The following is a 12,607-nucleotide window of genomic DNA, read 5'->3' as shown; positions in this document are numbered from 1 at the left end:
AATGTTATAAAATTACCCATGCATATCTCTGGTAAATAAAAACTATTTTAAAAATTACATGATAGTCATCAATAATGGAAAAATGAACCGGAGGAATTTATGACACATATAAATGAATAATTACTTCTCTAACAAAACAAAATGGTATAATCTACTTTATTGAAAGTTCATGTACATTTAAGATGGTCCTAATATATTCATCTCAGTTTAAAATGGCTGAAGTATAGCCTCTCCTGATTTTAAGAAGAATAGCTGATAACTGAAGATCCTTCAAAAAGTAATATCGTTGGTTTTTAATTTAGCATCTAACTGGCAGTGTGAAAGTACTAGAAAGTTTTAGCAACTGACAATCTTTATGAATTAGTCTGCTGATGGACTGTTATGTTTGTAGTCTACAAGCTTCCATAAAGGCATCACTATACACAAGAAACAATAATGCCTTGTAAGAGTGTGGGATAGTGATTTATTTGTCCTCCACTAGATGGTGACAAAGGTGCAAGGAATAGGAAAAAAAAAAAAATTGTTTCTTCATTTTTAAAAGATCCATGTTACCTTCCACATAGCCACTGAAGAAAGCCTATTGAAATTGGCTATTTTTCAACATAATATCTATTATGTTCTTACTACTGATTCATAATCTTTTAGAGACAACTCCAATTATATTTGTTTATTTGCACAAGTAGAGTATAAATCATGCTATAGATAACTAAAAATTAAAAAACAATTTACATATAACTCGGAAATGCATTACTATATCTTTTACCCAAGAGATTTTCCTGATTACTTTGGGTTTCAGTCTTATAGTAAAATTCATATTCACCTCTTTCTTTAGACTTTGCAAAGCACTTTTCCTATCCATAATCTTATTTGATATGGTCAAGAACTCAAAGAAAAGAAAAATGAAAATCAGAGAAATCAGCTTGCCCAATGTCATATGGCTGTTACAGAGTTGGAATTTGAAACTGAGTTTTTTTATAACTATATCACAAAGCAGCTTTCCATAACACATAAGAAAACATGAGAGACAACCCTCCCTACAGATATGAGCATCTTAGAGAAGATAAGGGGACAAATACTAAAAATGACATGAACAATATATAAAGCAGATAATGGTGAGGTTTATGTTTTAGCATCACCTGCTACAATATGAAAAGTAATAGTTTTAGTAAAATTTAGACACCTCCCCACACAATGTGATATTATAAAATGTCCATTATATAAAAAATTACAGATTAAATGTACACATCCATATACAACATCAACAGATAGATGAATCTGTTAATTTCACCAGTGTGGATCATTTCCCTTCTTCTTGATCTACAGAACTTAATTTCTTAAATTTGTCTAAATCTTTGTCATTATTATGCATCTTTACATAAATTATTTAAAGAAAATTGAGCCAATGTATTGATGCTCTTCTTATGGATCTTTTCATACTCTGGTAGTAACATAACAGTATTTGAAGTTTTCCACAAAGATTCAGCTGCCTTTATATTTTTAAATAATGTCTTTTCTATTCTATTTTTTCACAATGAAGTCACCCCTGGGAATAGGGGAGTGTCTACTCTATGTCTACCATAGATGTGTATCTACCACTGATGTTTGTGAAATGTAAAATTTTGATTCTACAGAGATTGTGCTGTTCTAGGACTCACAATCACATAACTTCACTTAATGAAGCTGGATCACACCAGGTCATACATTATGTGGAAAACTGGGCCTCGCGTCAAGAAGATCTGAATTAAAATCCAACTTCAGATACTAGCTGTATGACTCTGGGCAAGTCACTTTGGTTTCTTCAACTGTAAAATGGAGATGGTAATAATAGCACCAACTCCATAGGATTCTTATGGGACCAAATGAAATATTTGTAAAGCTATTAGCATAATTTATCCTTATTTTCTCCTTTATGTATAGTCACTGAAGAAAGTCTATTGGAATCAACACTCCAGAACAGCAACTCTTAAAAATTGAGGCAGAGTGAAGTGATTTGTCCAAGCTCACACAGCTAGGAAGTGTCTGAAGTTGGATGTCCAATACTCCCTCCACTATACTATCTAGCTACCTAACCAATGAAATAACTAGATGACCACTGAAATAATAATTTGTGTTGTGGTTATAGGATAAAATGAACTCTGCCAGTTTCCTGATTTGTTGCTTAGAGAACCCACAAGCTGTCCTTCCAAATAATTGTAACTTCTTAGGTCTTGTTTTATTTATATGAAGAATATGCTTATGGATATAAATAACAAAACATTTATTTAAAACCTGGTATGTCCCAAGTACTGGGGATATAAAGAAGGACAAACTATAGCCCTTGTCATGTATATGCTCACATCTTAGTGCGAGAGACAGAGGCAGAGGCAGAAACAGAGAAAGACAGAGAGAGAGAGAGAGAGAGAGAGAGAGAGAGAGAGAGACAACAGGCAAACAACTATATATAGAAAAGCTGGAAGATATTCTCAAATGGAAGGGACCAATATTGACTCGGAAATAAGAAAAGCCTTTTACAGAAGCTGAAATTTAGAGTGAGACTTAGAGAAAGCCAGAGTTGTGAATTAATATCAACTACAGCATTAATTCACTGGTTATTTGATAAAGAACACAGTAAGAGTTTCAAAAATTAGATAGTATCATTCTTAGTATTTCCCTGTCCTCTTTTCCACTATTAATCTATCATCACTGAATAGATCTAAATGTCTCTCACTCTTGACTGAAAATTAGTACATATATATTTTCCCCAGATCATCTAAGCTAAAAAATTAATCATCTATTGGTCAACTTTTGATAATGAGCCTTTAAATAATAGCAGATTTGAAACTAGAGGTCACAGCTTTTCTATGAAATAACTTTATGACTTTAAATTAGTACATCACAAAGGTAGTTTTGGTTTAGGGGAAGAAGTCAAACTGGGGATGACTGACCTTTGTTCAAACCTTGTCACCAACATATACTGGCTATGTGACTATAAGCAATCAAGTCATTTCAACAAAGGCTTAATTTCCTTACTGTAAGTTCTAGTTCTCTGGGTTGTATATGGCTCAAATAAGATAATCTACAGAAAGAATTTTATAAAGCTTAATGTGCTTTATATAAATGTCAGTTATTTTAAGTCCTTTCATGTTTTAACACCTCAATTTCCTGATCTGCAAAATGAGGAAATTGGTCTAGGTGATTTCTGATTTTCCAGATCAAAATCCATGATTCTGGGTTCTTAGGCATGAGATTGTTAAGATGTCAGTGGGCCTCAAGTTGAAGTTTCACCAGTTTAGCAGAACCTTTTAGTAGAAAAGTTGGTTATGCTGGCATAGCTTTCAAAAGGCTCTTCATTTCAGCTTCATATTCCCATTTAAGTAAGCTCCACAGCAGAAAGCAACATCAGAATGGGACTTTTTTGGAGAATGTCATATATATTTTAAAATCATTTTCCAAGGTTACAAATAGAATTCTTGAGCAAAACTCTAGACTTATCATACTTGATCTCAAATCTAATAAACTAACAAATTCAGCTATAACAGAGGTATCAAAGTGGTAGACCACAAAACTCTAGGTGGTGTTCAAGCCAGATTAAATTGTAACTGGGTAACCTTTAATAAAATATATAAAACTATAATGCAATATAGATAATGCTGATGTGTACTTTTCTAAGTCAATATATATTGACAGTATAGTCCAGAGGGATCCATTTCTATTTGAGTTTGATATCAATTATGCTACCTCATAGGTTAACCAAATAATGAAGACATTCTATTGTTTCAACATAAAACATTCTATGTGATTATAATTATAATTTAAGTGACTTAATTTCACAAAATACTAAGTAGATCCTTACCATTTGTACTTAGAGGGTGCTCCAAATCAGTATGTGTTTGCTCTATATATCGGACATGTAGGTTCTCCTTCTTTCTTCTTAGTCGATTAAGTCCAGGAAATGAAAAAGTCAATATAGGAGAATCAGGGATAACTTCTTCCTCAGCCTCTACAGCCTTATGCTGTTTCTTCCTGTTGGGGTCAGGGACAGTGATCATCAGGGTATGAAACCAATATAAAGAAAACTTTCCGAATATTTAATAATGCTTCCTCTTTCTATCCATTGCATCCATTTGCTTTCACAGGTTGATTTCTATTGTTAACACTACCATTATTCTAGTGAGTCAGTCATTTCTCTTGATTTTTCACATTTAGCATCCTATAATCACATACTATTTTGTTTTCCTCCCTTCAATCTATTCCCTCTCTGATTCAGCCCTCAGAGCATTCCTCAGAAATTTTCATTGGACCCATCATTCCCTCTACTCATAAATCTTCGAAAGATTCCAACTACCTAGCAAACAAAGCAGGAAATTCTAATCCTAGCATTTGAGTCCTTTTGCAAGCTAGCCTAAGCCTATCCTTATCTTTCTAACCTTATCTCATGTTACTTCCCTTCATGTAATATACATTTCCCAATCAAACTGAACTATTATTCTCTGTGTCCATTTTTATCTCAGCATGTCCTGCCTCTGTGCCTATGTCCATATCACTTGATGCTCTAGGCCCAGTTTTTTTCCCTGAAATAGCAAACAGGAGTGCTGGAATGGGGAGTAAGGAAGACCAGAGTAAGAACTCCACCTTGGACACTTACTTGCTGGGTGATCTTCAGTAAGACTAGCATTAAACTTCTGTGTCAGTTTCCTCATCTATAAATGAGAGAAAACTACCTTCCTCATAAGGCTGTTGTAAGGATCAAAAGAGATAACACTTGTGCAGACCTTAAAATGTTATATAAATGACAGATATTATATTAGAAGTGGCCAAGCACAATAAATAGAGAACCAGACTTAGATTCATTAGGGGGGAAAAAAAAAATGGTTTTAATGATCCTGGGTAAGTCACTTAACTTCAGCCTCAGTTTCTTCATCTGTTAAAAAAAATTTTAGGGATAATAATAGTGGCTCCCTCATAGGGTGGTTGGTGAGGATCAAATGAGAAGAGAGTATATTGAAAGTGTTATGCATACTTTAAAATACAAAAACTAAATGTTATCATTGCTCATTTCCATGTCTCTAAATGGAATGCCTCCCATACTTACAATGCTGTCTCCCTTTTACCTTTTCTTCTTACATCCTCTAACTACTTTCAAGGTTTAATTCCCTGTGCCACCTTCTTTTGGCCAATTTCTGATTCTCCCAGTTATTCATAGTATGCCATTCTCTCCCCAGACTCCATGCTATATTTTCCTAGTCCCTTCTTCAAGTTCTTTAAAATAAATATAAAAGTGAGGTCCAAGAAAAATGCTTTAAGATGTTTAAAAAAAAAGAGAGAGATGACTTTCATTTAGAGGTTAGGGCAAATGCAAATGCAAAAAATCAGCCTAGCCTTAAAAAGGGGAAGGAACTTTTAGAGAAAGTGATGAAGAAGGAGTCTATTCCTGGGATGAGGTAACAGACCAAACCTTATAGCCTTACCACAGGGCCCGGTACACAGTAAGCATCAATAAATGATCAACAAAGATAATTAAGACATAGCCTCTTCCCTTATACAGTTTATAATCTAACATTAATACATTGTCTTAAATGCAGAAAGATTCCAAGGGCTTGTCTTACAGTCATATTTTTCTGGTTAACAGTGAAAATTTATGCTGATCCAATTAAACATATATAGGTCATCCTGTATTCAATGACACACAAGTGAATGATGGTAGAACTGAGTTCAGACTGAAGTGTATAGCCATAGAAAGGAGATAACTAGGCCCACAAGTAGATCTAATATTAATTTCCAAAGAACTAAGATTGGCTAGTTTATTCAGGTTTAATAATAAAACCAATCTCTATTTTAGCTCACACTAATGTTAAAATATTTTCTAAAATATTGAGAGTCCTCACTTCTGGATATGTTATTAATATTGTTTCATATAAAACAGCATTAAAATTTCATTTCACTTTCCTAAAAGTCTAAATTTTTAAATCTATAGAAAAGTGCAGACTAAAATTTCTTAAGAGATATACTAAGGGGAGGCTAGGTGGCACAGTGGATAGAGCACCAGCCCTGAATTCAGGAGGACCTGAGTTCAAATCTGGTCTCAGACACTTAACACTTCCTAGCTGTGTGACCCTGGGCAAGTCACTTAACCCCAGCCTCAAAAAAACAAAAAACAAAAAAGAGAGAGAGAGAGAGAGAGAGAGAGAGAGAGAGAGAGAGAGAGAGAGAGAGAGAGAGAGACTAAAACTAGTTCCAATAGAGCAGTAATGAACTGAACTAGTTACACCCAGGGAAAGAACTCTGGAAGATGACTATGAACCACTACATAGAATTCCCAGTCCCTCTATTTTTGTCCACCTGCATTTTTGATTTCCTTCACAGACTAATGGTACACTATTTCAAAGTCCAATTCTTTTTGTACAGCAAAATAACTGTTTGGACATGTATACATATATTGTATTTAATTTATACTTTAATATATGTAACATGTATTGGTCAATCTGCCATCTGGGGGAGGGGGGGAAGGAGGGGAAAAATTGGAACAAAAGACTTGGCAATTGTCAGTGCTGTAAAATTACCCATATATATATATATATATATATATATATATATATATATATATATATATTGTAAATAAAAAGCTATTAAAAAAAAAAAAAGATATACTAAAACTGCCTAAAAAGAGTTTCTTTCTTCTAGTAAAAAATTCGTCTCTGAATTATACAATCGTTTTTCAGTTTTGAGCTCTCTAGGAATTCTTTTAAGTGCTAACATCTTTAAATCTCTATAATTTTAATAACTCTTCCCCATAATTATGCTGTCTTAGTACCAACCCTTCTTCCCCCAAATATAGCCCACATCAAAATAAGACAAATCACATGAGAAAGGCTTATAGATTATTGGAGCATGAAGTCTACCTGACCTAGCTTTAAACTGATCACATCACAGTCTACTTGCCTGTTAGTCATAAAATTCTACCTGAATCATGAATGAGTCACGAGGAAAAAACAATTCCCTGACAAGGCCGGTCTAGAAACAGCAGAGCTCTCAGAAGGAAAAAGCTAGCTCTAACCAGAGATTTCTAAATCAAACAAACAACTTGCTAGCTTTGTCCTTCTTTGTCCTTCTGATACAAAGTGAATAAAAAGGGAAGTAGAAAAGACAACAAACTTTGATAAATGATGGATGGATGGATCATTAAGTAACTCAAAAACTGACAAAGAGGGATTATTAACCTCTTACCCTGCTGATATCCTAGGTTTAAAAAAAAAAAAAAAAAAAAGATTTTTGTATTGAGTTCATCCAATTTATGCTGATCATAAATCCAAAACTCCCAGTGTCTGTATTACTTTCTATGGAAAATCAATTTTTAAAAAATTGTGAATTGAGAGTGAAAGTAAAAGAAAGGTTTTTAAGTAACCTGTACAAATACTACAGAGCAAACATCATCAGATATTTTCAATACATTTCCACTTAGATCTAAAGATGGCATCTGCATGAGTTAAATTTTAGTTTTGTTCTCAATAGCAATCACATTTTCGCCCATCATATTTACATCTAACTTCCACTTATCTCTTATACTTATCAGTAACTACAAGCTGTAAAATAATCACAGATATAGGTAACAAGGTTCCCTACCAATCAATGGAAAGAGATTTACAAAGTGCTAATTTCACCATCTATACCTAAATGAAGGGCAGCTTAAGTGGTGTAATGGACAAAAAGCTGTCCTGAAGTCAGGAAGAACCACTTTCCTGAGTTCATTTAGCTAAGTCACTTAACCCGGTTTGCCTCAGTTTCCTCATCTGTATAATAAGCTGGAGAAAATGGCTAATCATTCTAATCTTTGCCAAGAAAAACTCAAAAGGGTCTAAAAGAGCTGGATTCAAATGAAAATGCCTGAAGCACATAAAAAACCTACTTGACAATTTCAGCCCTCCCTCTGAATAGCATGTGTCTCCACTACTATTAACAAGTCTCCACCTTTACTTTCCATTCAATACTTTTAGCTACATGATGACAAAGTAAATAAATGATGGCCTGATCAGCATAAAACTGGGAAAACTCAAAATTCTACCATTACTACTGATCTAAGAAAAAACTGGTATGGACTTTGATGAGAGTCATGAGACCTTGAACACAGTATCTAAGAAATTCTGACTGGATGAATTGCCCTAAAGCATTTAAAATAATATACTTTATTATAAGAACTCACAAAAGAAATCTCTTTAAAAACCATGAAAAACCTATTTATATCCAAATCTTAATGATTAGTGCTGTATGTTTAATGGAAACAAAGTTCTAAGAGAAGGAGCACTTAAAATGTTTCAAGAATTATAAATAAAATGTCTTAAGTTAGTGAGACATTGCAAAGATTATTTTTATCTCCCTATTAGAATGATAGAAAACCAAAATTAGACAAATTAAATGCAACTACCCCCCAAATAAAAATATCTTTGAAATAGCTTAAGTCAAATAGATAAACTCCCTACAAGTTATAACAGTATATAAATATTCAAAAATGCAAAAGATATTATAAAAGAAATGTAGTACAGTTACTCACTCAATTTTCTTTTGTAATTGCTCTGAAAGTTTTTTGTTTTCTTCTTGTAAGGCATTCTTATCATTCACTGAAATATTTTGGGGAAAAAGTCATATAAGAAATTGAAATTTAACAAAATAAAATGGCAGTGATGGGAAAATATGCATTACTAGATAATTGTTGGTTTATTGATTTATGCTAGGCTTTTCCTAACACGAGTCAGAACAATGTCAGTTAAGTTTATTAATTACACTGTGCAAAATTAATTTGTTACTAGGCACTGATTATTATACCTGAAGTTTCATGGCTGCCATGTAACTGATTAACTGATGATTTTATGTAATGCTTGTGAACCAAAAAAAAAAAAAAAAAAAAAAAGCACTTAATGTGCAAAGAAGTATATCATTATTCATGCTGAGGATAAGAGGGAAATGGAAAGCATTCCATTTGGTTACTCATTCCACTTAATTTCCAAATGCTTTACCTCATCAGATAGAATGCATTATAAATATAAATTTTAGTAATTTATATATTATAGATAATTAGATACATAATTTCAATTATCAGAGATAAAGTAAAAGAACTTTCTGTTCAAATATGAATTAAACCTGATGCCTCTGAAATCCTTTTCAATTATGAGATTCTTTGATGAAAACTGTGAAACTAAATCTGGTCAGAGAAAGTAACACAAAGTAAATACAACTGAAATTAAAAAGTGATAGAGGGAAGTTAAATGTTACCTCTTGAAAATGATATCTTCTCTGTGTTTATAAATATAAATAATATTTTAGATAAATTGTATATACACCAAAGAACTATTTTTTAGAACTGTCTCATTGAATATACTTAGCAACCCTTATCCAATGATGAAACAATGATCTATCTTGGAGGTATAATTCTCTGCTATATTCAGCAAGAATAGTTAGCAACACTTACCTCTGCTTTTGTCATGAAACTACTAAAGTGGAAAAAGTTAAATTACAGTAAATACCAACAATATAGGCTTTAAGAATAGGCTATTTTCAAAAATTTATTAAGCAATGGTTTGAAAGTTGGATTATATTTTCCTGTCAGTAAAATAATAATATAAATAATGGATAAGTTCTCACGGTGGCCCATAAAGACCAATTTTAATCCACAGTACATTTAAATGAATGTGCTAGAAGTACAATATTAATATTATTTCAACTGCTACATTTAGTAATGTCTCTATGGAAAAATACATTTGAATGACTACACAATCATTTCATTCTTTGCCAACTCAACTGGCTTGTTCTATATAAGATATGAATTAAAAATATTGGGGACAGAACACTACAATGTATAAGGATGCAGCTTTGGAGCATCCAAATCCCAGGTACTTGAATGGAGATTAAAGAACAGCTGTCTCATAAACTATGAACCAATCAATATCTCTCTGTTATTTGTCTCTCTCCTATTTCTATGTAAAGGATTTCTTCCTTCTCCCATCTGATATATTTATACAGACTCTCGCAAATGTATTTAAAAGGTCAATAGTTAATACTATTACCAATTTATTAACAAGTTTTAATACTATATTAAGTCATGCTGGATATTAACAAAGAAAAACTCACTAAGTTCAGTGATAAGCTTAAGATTCTGTTGCCGGATATTTTCAAACTCCTGTTGTTTTTTCCTCATGTGCTCTTCAGTCACTGCACAACGGTCACATAACCCTGCTCTTAACCTATGGAACAAAAACAAAACTTTCCATTGTAAAAACACATACATTTAAACTTTATTATTTTTTTACTCATAAGCTCTAAGTATTCACAAATATGTTAAATATAAAGTCAAAACTGGACAAATTGAAAATGTTTCATAGTTCCTTATTTATTTAAAAGGCAGTATCACTAAATGGCCTGCCTCTGACTCCTACCAGCAGTTGTGAATATGGGTAAATCACTTAATCTCTCAATGCCTCAAGCAACCCTCCAAGACTCTAAGTTACAGATTAGTTGAATTCTAGGGAGGAAGTAGTTTGCCACACCAATGAAATCACAGATCTAGCACAATATTAACAAAAAAAGGTTTTGAATATCTTCCAAATATGTTAGGACCTTGAATTTTGAATAAATTTTGTTCTGATACTGGTTCATTTAGATTTTATCAAGAGGTTTTACACACAGAATAAAAACACCTTATTTTGGAGGTTGCTTACATGGCAAATTCCAAGTCCAATGTTACAGCAAGACTACACAATATATAATATCAAAATTTAAGAATTTAAAAAGAAGTTTTATCCCTATGTTTTCAGTACCCATCATATTACCAAAGTATCAGCTGCCTAAAAACCAAACTTACTATCTTTATCATCAAATAAATTTTTATTAGGAAGAATAAGAACAAGCCTTTTATCAAGTCACTAAGCACTTGGGCTTTGATCCCACAGAAAAAGCACCTGGGTTTTGGTCTGCATATTCTATATTGGTCACTAAGTTTGATCTCCTAATTCCAATGGCCATATACTGAACGACCATGATAAGCTCTTCTTAAAAAAAAAAAAATAATAATAATAATAATAAAAAATAAAATAAATAGATCATGCCTGGTCCTTTGCTTGATTCTTTGCTGAATGAATTAATGAGCATTTATTAAGTGCTTCCATTCCATGTGCTTGTACCAAGAACTCTGCTAAATACTGGGGTACTTCCAAGAAGCTCCAACTCTAATTGAAGTTTAGCTGTAGGGCAGACATTCTTATAGATGTTATCCACAGTGATTTTTAGAACTTAGCCACTGCATAAGCTCTGCTTAGAGATAACCATTTTTGGCTATATTTGACTGATAAGAGTCAAGTACCTGTTGTTAGACTTTATTAACTGCTCAAAATTCACAAAAGTATTTTCAAAAGTTCTAAAGATATTTTTATGTGTTCTGGTAATCAATCCTCCATGTCTTAGATCCAAAACCTCATTACTTTAATACAGACAACACCCAAATCCAGGCCCTCATCACCTCTCATAATGACACCCTTAATTAGAAGACTTATACCATAAGTCTCTTCCCATTCCAATCCATCCTTCATACTGATGTCAATGTTACTTTTCTTCAAATAGATCTAACTTCATACTTCCCTACAATTTAAAACTCATTGGTCCCTGCAGACTCTATGATGAAACATAAAAATTCAATTTAACTGTTAAAGCTTTTCTTCCCTGTTCGCTTTATGATACAGCTAAGTCCAGACTACTGGAAATAATGAATCCTCTGAGGTCACATGTATTCAGATATTTAAACTTAGTTATAGTTATATTTATATAAAATATGTAGTTATATGTAATAGCAAAATATATAAAATATATAGTTACATAAAATAATTGGTCAAAGAAAATATGTAATGCAAATCTGAATAATGTGATTCATGTTAGAGGAATCATTATTTGTACTAATTGGAACCTTTTTTTCCTGATCTTCACAAATGAGCTATCTCTGTGTTAAGGTTCAATTCAAACACTAATACTCTAAGCTCTAAAACCTTTTTATTTTGTGTTTATTTTTTATACAGTTATGTACACAAATGTTGCTTTACCATTTGGAAATTAATTCCTGTTGTTTTTAAATCCCCTGCCGTAGCAGAATCTAGTACAGAACAGGAACTTAATAATGTTGGCTGTCTGATTGATTGAATCCTTTTACTTTTTTTAATGAAAGTATTAATCTTTCTATATAGCTGTAGGGTGAAGGAATGATATTCAATATTTTTTTTTGTTAAAATACTTACAAAATTTTCCATTTTAAGGCTTGGGCAGTTTATTAAAATTGTTGTTGCTTTAAATCTGTGATTTTTGAGTTTTGATTTGAGGATAATAGCTAAGTTTCTTGACATAGACACAACCTTTCCTTAACAGGCTTATGCTCAGTGGGTCTTGCCTAAGAAGACCAAGGTATTTACAAATACAAACTGCCTTCATAATGAGATTCAATTTAATCTTATGATTCAAGGTAAAAGCCTTCACTTTCTGTTTTTCCTTAGCATATATTAAAAATGTTAATTTTAAATCCAAACAATTTTATGCCATAAAGAAAGCTCCCATGAGATGAAGGATTTGTTTAATATGTTTTTCAGTGCAGTCATGGTTT

At 32.5% G+C, this 12,607-nt stretch overlaps 1 protein-coding gene and 1 long non-coding RNA gene across 4 annotated transcripts in view; one reads left to right on the top strand and one right to left on the bottom strand.

Annotated features, from left to right (window-relative positions):
- Positions 1 to 12,607, bottom strand: part of RBBP8 (RB binding protein 8, endonuclease) — a 109,717-nt gene that overhangs the window by 30,309 nt on the left and 66,801 nt on the right. For both annotated transcript variants that reach the window (XM_074276522.1, XM_074276531.1), the window contains 3 exons: positions 10,099 to 10,211; positions 8,525 to 8,591; positions 3,833 to 4,002 (listed from right to left, as the gene is read on the bottom strand). In XM_074276522.1, the coding sequence (XP_074132623.1) occupies positions 3,833 to 4,002; positions 8,525 to 8,591; positions 10,099 to 10,211 (350 nt within the window). The remainder of the gene's footprint in view (positions 1 to 3,832; positions 4,003 to 8,524; positions 8,592 to 10,098; positions 10,212 to 12,607) is intronic.
- Positions 1 to 12,607, top strand: part of LOC141547900 (uncharacterized) — a 139,326-nt gene that overhangs the window by 110,336 nt on the left and 16,383 nt on the right. The window lies entirely within an intron of this gene.

Source organism: Sminthopsis crassicaudata, chromosome 1 (genome assembly GCF_048593235.1).
Source record: "Sminthopsis crassicaudata isolate SCR6 chromosome 1, ASM4859323v1, whole genome shotgun sequence".
Lineage (NCBI taxonomy): Eukaryota > Metazoa > Chordata > Mammalia > Dasyuromorphia > Dasyuridae > Sminthopsis > Sminthopsis crassicaudata.
This window is presented reverse-complemented; position numbering and strand designations above follow the sequence as displayed.